At 60.3% G+C, this 14189-nt stretch overlaps 1 protein-coding gene across 1 annotated transcript in view; it reads left to right on the forward strand.

Moving 5' to 3' along the window:
* The window catches only part of TTC7B (tetratricopeptide repeat domain 7B), a 187699-nt gene that overhangs the window by 157382 nt on the left and 16128 nt on the right, over positions 1–14189 (forward strand). The window contains exon 18 of the mRNA XM_012724635.1: positions 5836–6038. Coding sequence (XP_012580089.1) covers positions 5836–6038 — 203 coding nt within the window. The remainder of the gene's footprint in view (positions 1–5835; positions 6039–14189) is intronic.

The following is a 14189-nucleotide window of genomic DNA, read 5'->3' on the forward strand; positions in this document are numbered from 1 at the left end:
CCTGGAGGGGGTAGAGTGCGTCACAAACGCAGCTAAGGGGGTGAGGGGCTGGTGTTGAAGACTCACTGAGCCCTGGGGACAGGATCGCCCTGATGGACCGACACAGAAACAGGCCCCTGACAGAGGTGTTTGGCCAGGTCCTCAGTGGGGCAGGCCCGGGCTGTGCGTCCCCCACGCGAGGCCTGGGCCAGAGAAGCTCAGGGAAGTGCTGACTTGTGAAAACAAAATTGCTGCCTCCTTTCGCACCCCCAGCCGTCCCCAAACAAGGAAAGAATAAAGAACAATTCTGGTGAGAGCTTGGCAGGAAACTGATCAGGACGTGGACCCCTGACCTCTCGGGCCCTGGTGCTGTTGCTTTTTGCAAGAAAGAGCAGCCTCCTGAAGCCGGGGAGGGCCCACTCAGGGAGCCCCCCTGCTGCCTGACGCCCCGCTCCACCTTGGGGGTGCCTCGGCCCCCAGAGGCAGCACCACCCCAGAGCCAAGTTGGTGAGCTTTGAGGAAGCAGGAGTGGTAAGCCCTTGGGTTTTCTTGCTCAACTCATAAAACATGTTGGAAACAAAATCGCCCCACAGCTTGTAAACCTCCAGCGGTTCCCTCCTGCAGGCAAACGGAGCTCCAGCAAACAGAACTCTAAACTCAACATTTAGCACCGGAGCCTCGCAGGCCTCTGCCACTCCCCGTCATGCCCAGTTCATAGTCCAGGGGTTTGGGTAGAAGGAATGCTTTTGAGGGGGATGGGACCTGCTGCTTGCCCCCTGCCGGCCGCAAGCCCGGCCTGAGAGCCTGGACCTGGGCCTCGGAGTCCTTCCTGCACCCCCTGATTTTCAATGTTGAGCAAGAACTGTGCGAGCCGCAGCGCCCAGCCCCAGTCCTGCCTGTGCTGCCTCTAACCCGTGCTGCCCCCAAGTGAGGGTTTCACAAGCAGTGTCCGCCTCTGGGTGGAATAATCCCCAAGAACAGGCGTGGCTGTCTGAGCACCTGTGGGAGAAGAGCGTCCTCGCGTGCCTCAGGGCAGATGAGCACAGGGCCCAGCCCACCAGCACCTGCACAGCGCGCAGCCTGCCTGGCCCTGCCCAGGCAGGCAGGCGTGATGGAGCCAGTTCACCTTCGGCTGCCACGAACAGGTGCTCGACACGGGTTTGAAGGAAACGTGCACCTGCTGCACGAAACAGCCTCTGCTGGACTGTGGGTGCTTCCAGCACCAAGCCCCCCTCCAGCTTGAACAAGAAATACTCTCAGGCCTTCACTGCACAGCTCCGCCCTTTTCATATCGTGGCTTTGGTTTGGTTCAGCAGGTGATGTCAGACAGCCCCCGTACCCGGCCGACTTGGGGGCGTGGCACGGTGCAAAGGGGGGAGCAGACTGGACCCCACCCTCCAGGCCCATGCACATGTCATGTCACAGCCCTCCGGGCAAGGGACTCCCGGGAGCACAGGGCTATGGAAGAAGGGGAGCGTGAGGGAAGGTTCTCCAGCCATCTGGGGAACTCACGTGCCTGGTGGGGGTCGGCGGAGCCGAGAATGAGGGGCAGGACGTCTTCAGCAGATTCAGGGCAGGCGTGTTGGGCAGAAGGGATGGCACCAGCAGGGAAGTGAGACAAGGCCATGAACAAAGAGGGGAGGGTGGGGCGGCAGCGGGCCCTGATTTTAAATGTTGAGCAAGAACATCGGGGTTGCATTCACCTGCAGGAGGGAACCACTGAAGGTTTGCAAGTGGGAGGGGAGGGGGGAAGAGGTGGAAAGAGGCAGCATTTTACTGCCAGTGCTTGTCATAGTTGGAGCTCAGGGTGACAAGGACAAGCCAAGTCCATGCTCATTCTGAGCTCTCAGGATGAGGTAGCAAGTGTCCATGACCCTGAGAGGCTCTTAGCTCTGGCTGGAGGCTGCCAGCTGCCCGTGACCACGACAGAATCTTTCTCTGTGACCTCGTGGAGTGTGACCTCAGAGCTGACCCTGCAGCGGGGTTGACCTTGCAGAGTGCCTGGACAGGAGCCCATCAGCTCTGAGTGAGCGTCACTTTCCTTTGGTGCAAACCCCGCTGTTTCCTAATAAGCTCCAAGGCATGGGTGTGTCTGTTTTTTCAGCTTGAATTTAGCCCGTGGTGAAAGGGTCAGGGAAACTGCAGTTGCTGGGGCTTCTCAGCCTCCGGCCTTCCTCCTGGCCTCTGCCGGAGACTCTCACTCCCCTTCGTGAAGCCACACACAGTCCTTGAGCACCGAAGTGCTGGACTCCATGCAAAGGCATGCAGAGATGACCGCGACTGGGGTAGTTGCTCATATGGTGAGGAGAAAACAGCCACGGGCATATTTTGGAGGCTTTATCTGTTTATCTCCCAAGTTCTGAACCATTTAAGGCAGGAGAAGGAGAATGGACAGGAGGAGGAGGCAGGTGGAGCTCAAGACCCCAGCCCTGTCCCTGGGGCGGCTGAATGGGCCACGGGAGCCAGACTTCTGACCCCAGTGAAGCCCACTCATGCAGCACAGCGGGCTTGACCACCCCAGCCAAAGCGCTGGCTTCCCTGTGGCCCGGGCAGAGCCGTGAGCCGCCTGCACAAGAATGCAGATGTCCAGGGGACCAGGCCCTGGCCAGAGAGGATCCTGGCGGGCCATTGTGAGCAAGACCCAGTTCTCAACCAGAAGGCCTGGGCAGGCAGTGCTCAGCACCCAGTGAGTCATTTACCCCCTCGGCCTTCCTTTGCTCCTTCCGCACGCATGAGAGTGAGGCTCGGTTAAGCGTTATCCTTGTCATTTTCCGCTCCCTCTAGCAACCCCCATCTTGTCTGGCCCTCTCCCACACCCCGGGAGAGCTGGACCCCCCATCTGATAGTGGACGGGCCTGCCCAAAACCACGCAGGGCCCAGGCTCAGGCCCAGGCCAGAGCTCCCTAGAGCTGGGGCCCCAGCCACACCTCAAGGCAGGACAGGGCCAGAGCAGGAGAGAAGCAGGCCCCCGACTCGTAATGCCTCTGGAAAAAAGAAGCTCCGCTGGGAAATGGCTGAAAAGCACCACATTACCCAGCGCCCAGCGCCTTCTCCTGAGCCGCCGTGGGGGGCGAGGGAGTGGCCCCAGCCAGGCTTTCCCGCCTGTCTCTGTCAGGGACACACAGAGAACTGGTCCTTTCTCCCCGGCACGGTCACGGCTCAGCCCTGCGTCTCATTTCCTCGTCACGTGAGTGGACCGTGGCCTCGGGGCTGTGGCCGCGGCTAACACTGCTCAGAGGCTAGCATCACGGGCGGTCAGGGAGGACCCGCAGAACAGGGTGGCCCTCCTAGGCAGGGCCGACAGGCTGGCGTCTGGGGTTCCCTCCCACCGTGAGCCTTGTTATAGGGCTTCTGGAAGCGCTCAGCCCTCACTGTCCTAAGTGAGCCTCCTCCATGGGGATTGAGAGGATGTCTTACCCACCCGCAGGCAGTTCTGTGCCCGGGGACCTTGGAAATGTGCATGAAACTCACCCCCAAAATGGAGCAAGTCAGGAGCCAAATGTACAGTGAAAGGAACATTCTGTACCGCTCTCCCGAGCCGCTGCCACGCTCAGGTAACCTTACACCGCCGCGGGCACCTGCCCGGCTCCTGGCCAGAGCCCCCAAGAGCTGTGTTACCACAGAGCTCGGCTAGGAGGGGCTCCTCTCCTGGACACGCGGGTTCTGCCCGGGCCCACGCCGAGGGGCAGGCCCGTGTGGTCCTCGTCACGTGCAGTGGGCGCTCAGGGAGCAGGTGGCCCCTGGAGGTGGTGGGGCCGGCCAGCCCGCGTGGCCCGCTTTGGGCTCTCGTCCTCGCGTTCAAACTGCCCCTGCACTGCCGTGTCTCAGAGGCGCCGGCGCCTCCCTGCGGGCCCCTGGCCAGGGCGGGCCCATCAGCTCTGCTCCTGCAGAGGGGTGACGCGCACAGGCAGGGCAGGACAGGGCCTTCTCTTGGCCCGAGGGGCTGGCCACAGGTTGAATGTGGTCACTAAGGAAGTGAGGGTGCTGGAGAAGGGCCAGCCAGGCTGACTGAGCCCGGAAGTCAGCTGCGGCCACTAACCACTAACCATCGCCACGCCTGAAGCCGGAGGTGGGGAGATGGACAGACGGATGGCAGCAGAGCTCGCTGTCGGCAGCCAGCACCCCCGCCACCCCGAAAGGGTGTTTAGGGACGCAGCCTCAGGGCTGCCGAGGCTGGGCGCCCCTTTCGGCAAAAGGGGGGCTGGTTAAGAGATGGCATCCAAGGTGGTAGCGACTGAGCCGGAACTTAGAGCGTCTGGGGGTGACAAGCAGACTCCGGAATCAGTGAAAGTGTATCTGAGCATGGCAGAGCAGGAAGAGTGGAGCTGGGCAAAGGGGTCCAGAGGTTATTGGGGCCAGGGGGGACAGCAGGAGCCCAGGCTCCCAGCCAGGCCTCTCTACCGTGCCCGGACCTCAGAGAGAGCACCGAGCATCCCTGCCTTCAGTCCTCTGGTCTACGGGGGTATGGACTAGCCACACCTACGTTTCACTGTGCACTTAAAAGCAGAAATGAGAGCACTTCCTGGCGCAGGGCACGCGTGTGACGAATGACAACCACGGTCTTGTTACTTTTACCGTCAACTGCCCTGTTTCCTACTCTGAGCCATGCCGGATCCTGGAGACACAGCGACGACCGGCAGCCTCCCCACCATGGCAGCCTGTTGTCGCCTTCCAGAGGGACGCGGGGCGGAGCTGGTGGCACCCACAGGGGCAGCAGCAGACTGGCAAGCAGGAGGGCCGGGAAGGCCCCCTGGGCGAGTGGGAGGTGAGGGGTGAACCCCGGAGCTGCAGGCAGGGCGCACAGCCGAGGGAGCAGTTTCAGCAGGTGGATGATGGACTCCAGGAGGCCGACCTGCCGCAGGGACAGAGGTTTGGGGAGACAAAGTGGAGTTGCCGAGTGGCAGCTCGGAGTGTACCAGCAAAATAGCAAAACTTCCATTTTTTTCTTGTTTTCTTTTACCACTTCTGTTCTTTGTGTGCATTATATTAGACTTAGAGCCCTGGGTGCAAACATCTCTTGACTGTCAGGGCTGGAAGCCAGTGGTCAAGGCAGGAGCAGATGGCAAAGGGGCTGCCCGGGATCGGAGCAGGGGTCAGGTGTCCAGAGTCCAGCACCCACCGAGGAGAGACTTGAGGGACCACGCAGGGAAGACCACGGCTCTGAAGACTCAGCCACTGGAAAGAGGGTGGCGCTGGGGTCACAGCGAGGCCCTCGAGAGAGGCACTCGTGTGCCTGGGGATAGTCGTGACTGGGGAGGCCAGCGCTGCAGAGACGAGGGGCCTCTCCTTGCAGAGGGGGAGCCTCGGCCTGAGGTTGCAGGGATGCCCGGTCCCTGCTCATTTCAGACAAGCCTGTGGACTTTTGAAGGGGTTTGTCAGATTTGCACTGCTTGGCATCTTGAGGGTACTGTGGCTCCCCTGGCCAGAGAGCGGGTGGCTGATGGGGCAGTTGTGTTATTTCATTCCCATAAAGCTGCAAGCCACAGCCTGCGGCCCTCGTCACACCTTCGGGTACTAAGAGGACAGGCCCGAGCACAGCGCCATTTCCCTTTGGGGAGCTGGGTGCCTCTGGCCCTTGGCTTTCTCAGGCCCTTTCTCTGTCCCAAGGGTGGCCATCAGGGGCCAGGGGAGGCCCCCCTAGGGGTGGGGTCACAGCACCGGTGGCGGTCACTGTGCTGCAGTGGCCATGAAGGGCTGTGAGCACGCACGCAGGTGGGGGCTTGGCTGGCTCAGCCCCTGTATTCCAGCTGGCCCCCGCCAAGTCCCACAGTGGAACGTAAAGTCCCCATCCGCAGTGACAGCTATTCTGGGGGCCCAGACGGGAAGTAGCCAACCGTTGCCTCTGCTCTCTCCCAGCCGAGGTCTACGTTGGCATTGGGAAGCCGGCCGAGGCCTCTGCCTGTACCCAAGAAGCTGCCAGCCTCTTCCCCATGTCCCACAATGTCCTGTACATGCGTGGCCAGGTTGCCGAGCTGCAGGGAAACCTCGATGAAGCCCGGCGGTGGTATGAAGAAGCCTTATCCATCAGCCCCACCCATGTGAAGAGCATGCAGCGGCTGGTGAGTCTTGGGAGCTGGGCTGGGACCCCATTTTGAGATTGAGGTGCTCTCCAGAAGCAGCAGGAAATCTCCAGCCCTCTCTTGGCCCAACAGCCCATGCAGCCATGGCTACCGCCCACCGCGGAGCCAGCAGGCACAGTCTGTGGGTGGCAAGGGCGCGCTCAGCCTCGGCGGCCTGGGGCCTGTTCCCTGTGAGGGGGCCCGAGCTGGGGCCTCGGGCACCCTGTAGCCCTGGGGCTCTCGCCAGCACCTTGGTCTCTACAATATTGGTAGCAGCTTTCCTGGTGGGGGCCGGGAGCTGCACCACCAGGAGGCTTCACTCCAAAAGCCAGAGCCCTTCAGAGCTGGGACTTCCCTTGCCTTGGGGAGCCTCAGATTCCAGTTTGCTCCAAGCTGTGGGCTACAGGGTATCTGTCGGGGGGGGGGGGCGTCATGCCAGGTAAGTCATGCCGGTTTCCACGCCTGCAGAGGGGTGGGGTCTCTCCAGGTGTGCTATTTTGGGTGCCGGACCAGAGCCTGCCCCCCCACCCCACTGAGGCACCTCCCTCCCTTGCCTTGGAGTCACCCACCTCCCCACAGTCGGGGGGGGGAGCAGTCTGCCTCTCTGGGGGCCCCTGTTAGCACAGATGGGGCGCAGCTGCCTGACAGCCCTCCGCCTGTGAGCAACTAAGCTGAATCGCGGGCAGTGACGAGGCCCGAGGAGCTGGGGAAAAGCCGCTGCTTCCTCTGGCCTCGCGAAGAGCCCTGGGGTGAAGCTGACCCGCCCGCGGGTGGCCAGCCTCGGGCCCGTGTCCACGCTCAGTGGCGCCTGCCCTGAAGAAGGAGCTCTGTCTGGGAGCCAGGGGCAGCGTTCTCCTGCCTGCTCTCTCAGTCTGGGGGCGCGCGTGAGCTGTCTGCACCTGCTTCCTCTCTAACTCCTGCTGGTCTTGTCTCTGGTGCGCGATGTTCTCTGGAGCGTCCCAGAGCCACATGGCGGAGCGCCGCTGGGGCTGAGCTGTGCCCACGGGTGGGTTTGTGGCGCTCGAGCCTGCACTTGAGGTCCGCCCTAGCTGGGTCAGGCCCTGGCCTCGCTCCGGGGATCCTGCCGCTTCTCGCTTAGCCCCCGAGAGCCTGGCGCTTCTGTGAGGGGGCTGGGCCTCCCCTGTGCAGGAACCACAGCGCCGTTTCCATGCCATGACTCGCGGCGTCCCCAGCACCTCGCGGGCGCTCACTGGATAGAAAGAAAGAAAGCTGAAGATAGATAGAAAGCTCAAGTCAGTTCTTTCGGCTGTAAAAATAAATCCAAGTGCGTTATAATTACAGCTACTTAATTTTCTTTCACCTTCCCCTTACGAGGGTTTTGTAGCTCAATACAGCTTCATAAATAATTTCACATATTAGCCACACATTTGACTGTTTGATTGAAAATGTTACAAGGCTGTTCATTTTCACCTGGCTATCGTCCGCGGCTTTGTAAAGAGCCTCTCCGCTCTCCGAGTCTTTGCTGGCGCCTTGCAGAAGAGGTACAGTCGACTCTGTGTGCCCAGCCTTTTTATTAAAAAAAGGCTGCATGTTTCCACCTTGGGCCTATGCATTATTCAGAGAGGCATCTCCTGTTTATCCCAAGGGACAAAGGATCAATGGGAAGGCAGCGCCAGCCACGGGAGTTTACCCGTTTCACCTCTGGAGCCGCTGCGAGACACCTGAGCTCCCTGGCCTAGGCGGCTGCTTTGCTTCCTTCCTGAAAGAAACAACCCCGGGCCCATCCTGGGAGAAGCAGGGAGCAAGGGACTGGGGATGCCTGTGGGCTCCAGGGACCCCGGGCAGGCCGCCGCTGGCTGGGAGCCCTCAGCTTCTTTGGAGGTCTCGCCACTGAAATCCTAATCTTTGCAAGCTCTCAAGCATTTCTCAGTGCATCGGGTAGGTTCAAAGACTGCCCAGGCCGGAGGAAGGTTGGGACCAGCAAGCCTGTGAATTTGAAGTTTAGATTCTTGTGGTTAGAGACCGCCCAGCAACTGTGACACGCCCCCCCCCCCCAAAGGGCGGTGATCGGGCCGGTACGTTCTCTGTACCTGCAGCAGCTGAAAAGAGAATTTTTGAGCCTTCGGCAACATCTTCACAGGTTCTTATAGTGAGCAAGAGAAACCAGCCAGCAGGGAGCTCCCCAACCCCCAGAGTGACTCTACCCCCTGTCCCCTCCCTCCTAGGCGCTGGTGTTCCCGCCTCCGCACGCCCACCCTGCTCCCGGGCCCAGGTATCCGCAGTCAGGGGAGGAGGCCGCCGTAGAGGCTAGTGGCGGACGGGCGTAACAAGGCCAGACACTTCTTTTACCCCACAGTGGCCTGGACGGGCTGTTATAATGATGCCCCACAGTGTACCCCACAGTGTACCCCAAGTCAGCCCACAGCTGGCAGGACTCCCACTGCAACCTGGTGGGTTTCCCTCCCACGGACCCTTGGGCGATCCAGCCCAGAGACAGCACAGCCCACTCCTCCCTCCCCAGGGTGCACAGAAAAGCGGTCTCTGGCTGCAGAAGGAGGCAGGAAGTTGAGGGTCCAGGCCAGGCTGCCCTGGGCTGGAGTCCCAGCGCCAGCACTCAGGAGCATTGCAACCTTGGGCAAGTAATTCACCCTCTTCGCGCCTTTGCAGGGAACATGAATTTAAACCAGGTATTCCCCACCTTCCCTGCCCCTAGCCTTACAGCCTGCCACGGGGTGCCTGGGGCTGAGAGGCGTGGGCCTGGGCACGTGTGGCACCTGAGCCCAGAGAGCAGAGGACATGAGTAAATACAGACACCTGTGCTCAGAGCACAGCACGAAAGGGAGCAGCTTTGGAAGGGAGCAGGCTTCGTGAAATAAGCCAGAGAGAAAAGTGAAAATACCGATGGTTTCATTCCTAGCAGGAATATAAAGGACCAGGGGAGAAAATAATAATACTAATGAGCAACTATGTACCAGAGTCATTTTATGGAGGTGGAGTGGGGATGGGATCAAAAATGGGGGAAGGGGAAAGTGTACTGGGGTATGGTGATGGCACAGGGTGATCTGGTGATGGGAAGCCCACGGGGATTACAACTGAGATGGAAAAGGGCACGAAATGATGTAAAAATAAACTATTAATGTTATTTAAAAAAAAAAAAAAGGTGGGGGGAAGCTTCCCGCCGAGGCTGCTGGGCTTTGCTGCTGTCTCTGCCGGCTGGTCCGTCCCCCGACTCGGTGCGGGAAGCCTGTAAAGTCTGCTAGGGCGCCGAGAGTCTCTTTTTGTCTGTGAGAATCAATCAGGAGCGCCCCCAGCCTCGGTTTTCTCGGTCATGCCGATGAGGGTAATGCCAGCACCAGGCACAAATTAAACAGAACTGAAACCGCAAGGGAACCAGGCTGGCTGGCAGCCCCCCAAGAGGAAGGGTCAGCCAGGCGGGCAGTCCTGGAGCTCCGCTGAGTCCCGGGAAGAGCCAGGGGCTCAGCACGAGGCCGAGGGAGGCCAGAGAGTTCTCGGCTGCCTGGCACGCAGGGAGAGAAGAGTGTGCAGCCTTTGCAGGCTGTGGGCACCCGCCAACGAAGGGGTTCGAGGGAAGGAACCCCCTGCGGGCAGGTCGCTGGTCACAGAACGATCCCAAGGGCCAGAACGTGCATGCGCCGGGCCTGGTGCACGGAGGAAGCAGGGACCCGTCACCGCGGTGGGGGAGAGTCACCTGGGCCGCGGCAGGTGGCGGCTGTCACAGGTCTGTCTCGGGCTGGAGGGCTGGCGCTCCTCCTGGGATGTCTTGTCTCCTGGGCACCATGGGTGGCAGAGTGCGGTGCCTGACCCAGCAGGCAGGAGAAGTGGTTTCAGCAGAAATGCAAACACGTTAATGTAAAAAATGAGCTGGAGGCAGGTGGTAGTGATTAAAGTTAAGAGCTCAAATGCGACAAGAGAAATGCAAGTTAAGCCCCAGAGAAAATCAACACTTTTCTAATAATTTTAGCCTTCATGTATGTGTTTTAATTCACGTATAGGGAAAAATAAATTTCATAGTAATGACTTAACTAAGGAGACAGAGCTAAGCGTGGGCGGGCGCTGGGGTGGGGGGGGGCGATAAGGAATTGCAAAGTAATGTTGACAAGAAATTCATAGTGATCCAACTTCCAGAGAATCTAAAGGTGTAGTTTGAGATCACTTTGCATGAGTGTAGAGGTGCACGCATCTGCATGCTGTGTCAGAAAAAGCTGGGACTTCCCACCCCCCCAAGTAAACAAGAGAACTCCGGAGAAGGCAGCATCCCCCAAACAAGTCACTCTGCTGCCCGAGCTGGGGCACGGGAGGAAGGCGCCTTTCCAGGGACCTGAGGGAGAGGAGGGCGGCCCTGGTGAAGGCAGCTGCAGAAATTAGTGTAGCCCAGGGCAAAGTTTCCAGGACCCACACAGGCTTGGCCAAGGGACTTCTGCTGGCCCGCTGGTAGGTCTGAGGCAGTGTGAGCATGAGGCTGAGGGGGGCACTTGCAGGGGGTCTCCTTGGAGGGCAGTCCTCAGGCTGGAAGGGGGGAGCCGGGTCATCAGCCAACCCCCAGGACAGGTTGAGAAAGGGTGTGGAAGAGGCCGAGGGTGGGGTCACCTGGACCTGCCCGAGGGAACAGGCAGCTTACAAAGAGGACGGAGCTGGAAGGTGCTGGGCCCAGAAACCAGGGGCAGTGGAGTCCAGGCCCTCCCTGCGTGGGGATGGGGAGCAGCGACCAGGCCCCTGGGGACGAGTGGGCCTCCCTAAGTCCAGTCCAGTGTGCCAGAGAGCAGGGATTTCAGAGCTGATGCTGAGAAATGAAAGCGCTGAGGGATCAGTCACTGAAATGTTGATGTTACCGATGCCGTGTTTTGCGGGGTCCTTGGGTTCCCTCTGGGAAAGGTCTCACCAGAGCTCCCCTCCAGCGGCACGCGGCGAGATGCTCCACGAGACAGAGACCCAGTTATGTTTAAAGAGGGAGTTTGTTAGAAAGAGACAGGAGCGGAAAGACACTCGCATAGACGCAGGCGGGCAGGCAGAGCTGCCCCGGAAGGGACAGGCTGGCAGAGAGAGACCTGCACGGTTCAGGCGGGCGGCCTTAGGAGAGCGGCCTCCGCTGAGGGCGGTCAGTGCAGCGAGGCCCTGGCAGGTGCAGGTCCCGGGCAGGCAGGAGGCTGCTGCCCCGCAGAGGGAGAGAGGGCGGGGAGGACTCCGGCAGAGGCACAGGTGGGCAGAGGGGCGGCTGCCCACTGGTGGAGAGACTGCCCTGATACAGACACTTCTCCCGGGAGGGCTACTCCCTGTGCCGGGGTTTGTTGACTGTGAATAGAATCTGAGACTCCTGATGGGCTTCATCTCCATGCCCTTATCTTTCACCTTTTGGACTTGAGCTTCAGACACAGCCCCCAACAGTCTGTTACCTGCTGGGACCTCCTGCAGATATTCTGGCATCCAGGGGCATCCGGGACGCGGGTTGACCTTGATGTTAAGGCTGTGTCAGTTGCTGCACTGGCCCCTTCTCCCCGTCCCCTGTGTGTGACTCAGTCTTGTGATGCCTCCCTGCATTCCTGCCTCCATCATTACCAAGACTGGGGCCTGGAAAGGGACAGAAAGCCAGGAGGTTCTAGAAGACTGAAAAGGGCATAGGTTTCAGCCCCCCCACCACCTCCCTCCTGGCGGCGGTGGTTGGCTGGCCATCTGCCCAAAGTCCTCTGTGCTCTGCTGGGGGTCAGGTGGGGCTCCGTCGACGTCGGCACGTGGGGTTGGGAGCCCATGCCCTGGTCGTCAGGCAGCACCTCTAACCCTGTCAGGACAGCTGCAGGCCGCCTCTGGGCCTTCTCCAAGGTCATTGCTGAAACAGCACCAGTGCCGAGTGACAAGTAAGACCTAGGAAGTGGTGTGGCCGGGCCAGGTGAGGGGACACATAGGGCGTCTCCCTTTTCCCAGTGGAGGAATTGGTCTGAGGAGCGGGCCTTTGATTGAGCCTTGCCATCCCTCTGGGTGAGACCAGGGACAGGTAAGCTAATGAAATAGCATCGAGGCCCTTTGTCCTTTCAAATGCCCATCTTTACGAAGGGGTCGCTTCCGTCCAGTTTCCACATTCCTTCCCTGGTGGGTGATAGAACTTTGTCATAGTCTAGTGAGAAGACGCTTTTGTCTAGTAATGGATTTTATTTACTTTCAGTTTTGAACTTTTTAAAAATTAAGTATGAAAATGCTTGTCTTTGAAGGAAAGGCTTAAACACGGCCCCACGCATCTGTATGCTTGTTGATAGTCCTCTTCACAGCGCTCGCTGGTGGGCCGCAGATGTCTGTGCTGCTGGAATTGGGATTCGAAGTGACCGTGTGAAGGAAAAGGTCCACGTTGCCCTGCCCTCTTATGGGACACACCGTGTTTTGAGCGCTGAGGCCTTTTCAAGAATTATTAATACTTGGCATGAGTACATGAGTATAGCTCTAAGCTCTGACTCTAACCTCATACGCCACAGCTGATGATTGTTCTCAGAAAGTGGGGAGCGGGGGGGGGGCGGGTAGTGTGTGTGAAGTGGAGGGGTTCTCGGCTGATAGGGAAACTGCTCTTGCTGACATTCTCGGGTCACATCATAAGTTAGCTGAGCCGGGCCTGGCAGTGGGTGGTGTTTACAAGCCCACCCTGTGGGGCGGGGCCGGGCGGCCTGAGAGAAGTGCCTCACTTTCTCTGAACTTCCGTCAGGGGCAACACTGAGACCACCATGGAGACCACCCCCGCCCCCGCCAGCATTATCGGGCAGCTCTGGGCATTACTGCTGTCTCCGTGGTGGTGGGCAGGGGGTCACAGCTATGGTGGGAGCGGGGGAGGCACCTCCTCTCAGGTGAGCTGAACTGGGTGTGACTTTCCATCTAGTGTGAGGGAATGTCGGCGGTCGAAGGAACTGAAGACTAGGTGGTGGCACGTGGCGGGCCCAGCACAGTCCTTCGCTTTCAGGTGCTGCTCCCTGGCGTCTTCAAGCCCCAGCGCAGGGTACGGAGCGGGGAGGAGCAGGGAGGCTGGGGCCTGGTCGCACGTCCACGAGTCGAGGCCACAGGGGTCTCCTCTGTGTGGACTCGGGGGCCAGGCTGGGCCAGACCACGGCTGCCGTGCAGGTGGGCCTCTCCCCATGACCAGGGTGGGGGTGGGCCCTTGACTGGACCCCAGCCCCCAGCCAGAGGCCCCCTGACTTCCCTCCCTAAAAGCTCTTGAGCCGCCGTGAAGCTCTTCTGCCCACCTGGGCAGCCTGGCAGTGAGAGGAGCCGGGCAGGCAGCTGCTGAGGACAGGAGAGCTGAGTTGCCTGCCAGGTGTGAAGCTCTCAGTCCAGTCAGAGGTCACCCAAGAAAGCAGGCCCGTGAGAGGCTAACTTCAGAGCAGAAGTGCCTGGGTCCCTCCCGGGTCAGTGCACCCATGGGTGGACTCCCCCTCCCTCTGCCCCAGAGGCACTCGCCCCTAAGCTGGGCGCCGTCCCAAGGCCTAAAGGAGACAGAGTTGCTGGGGAAGTGGAATGGCTAATCTGGGGTGGCCTGGGGCCCCGAGTCGGGCTGAAGCAGCTGACGATGGCCAGGGGTGCAGATGGCGGTGCCCACTGCCACACAGAGAGCCCCTTCCTGGCCCCCAGTGCCTCCCACCTAGTACTTTTTCCTTAGCCCAGACCCGCCTGGCAAGGCCTCTGGCTGTAGAGGGGCCTGGGAGGAGGCCTGGGCGCAGTGGGGGAGGGCGCAGCCCTGGCCTGAGCACCCTGGCCTCCCCGAGGCCAGACAGATGTAATAACTTGCTCTTTGGGAAAAACCCACACCCCTGTCCCTGAGGCCATATGAATTCTTTTATAGGCGGGTTTTCCTGATCACACCTAGTGGTGTCCCCCAGACTTCTCGCCGCCCTCCAGCCCCAGCAGTGGATGCTTCCCGGGCCCTGTCATGTGACTCCTGCCAGAGACAGCCCGGTGCCCCGTGGAGGGCTTGACCTTCCTCTGCTGTCTGCCCCAGACCGAGGGCGCCTCTCTGCTCATCTGCCACGCAGGCCGTCTCCTGGCTGCCACGTCCAGCACAGGCCCTTCTGGTGGGCGGTCGGGAGACCCCACCCCTCGGCTGGGCTCAGCAGTGCCTGCCCCTCAGCGGGGAGCATGACCCAGCAGCAGAGCGGCAGAGGACCCCCCCGAAGCCAGGCCAGTGCAAGGCCAGCCGGGAGC

Source organism: Condylura cristata, unplaced genomic scaffold (assembly GCF_000260355.1).
Source record: "Condylura cristata isolate star-nosed mole 26May11 unplaced genomic scaffold, ConCri1.0 scaffold00013, whole genome shotgun sequence".
Classification (NCBI taxonomy): Eukaryota; Metazoa; Chordata; class Mammalia; order Eulipotyphla; family Talpidae; genus Condylura; species Condylura cristata.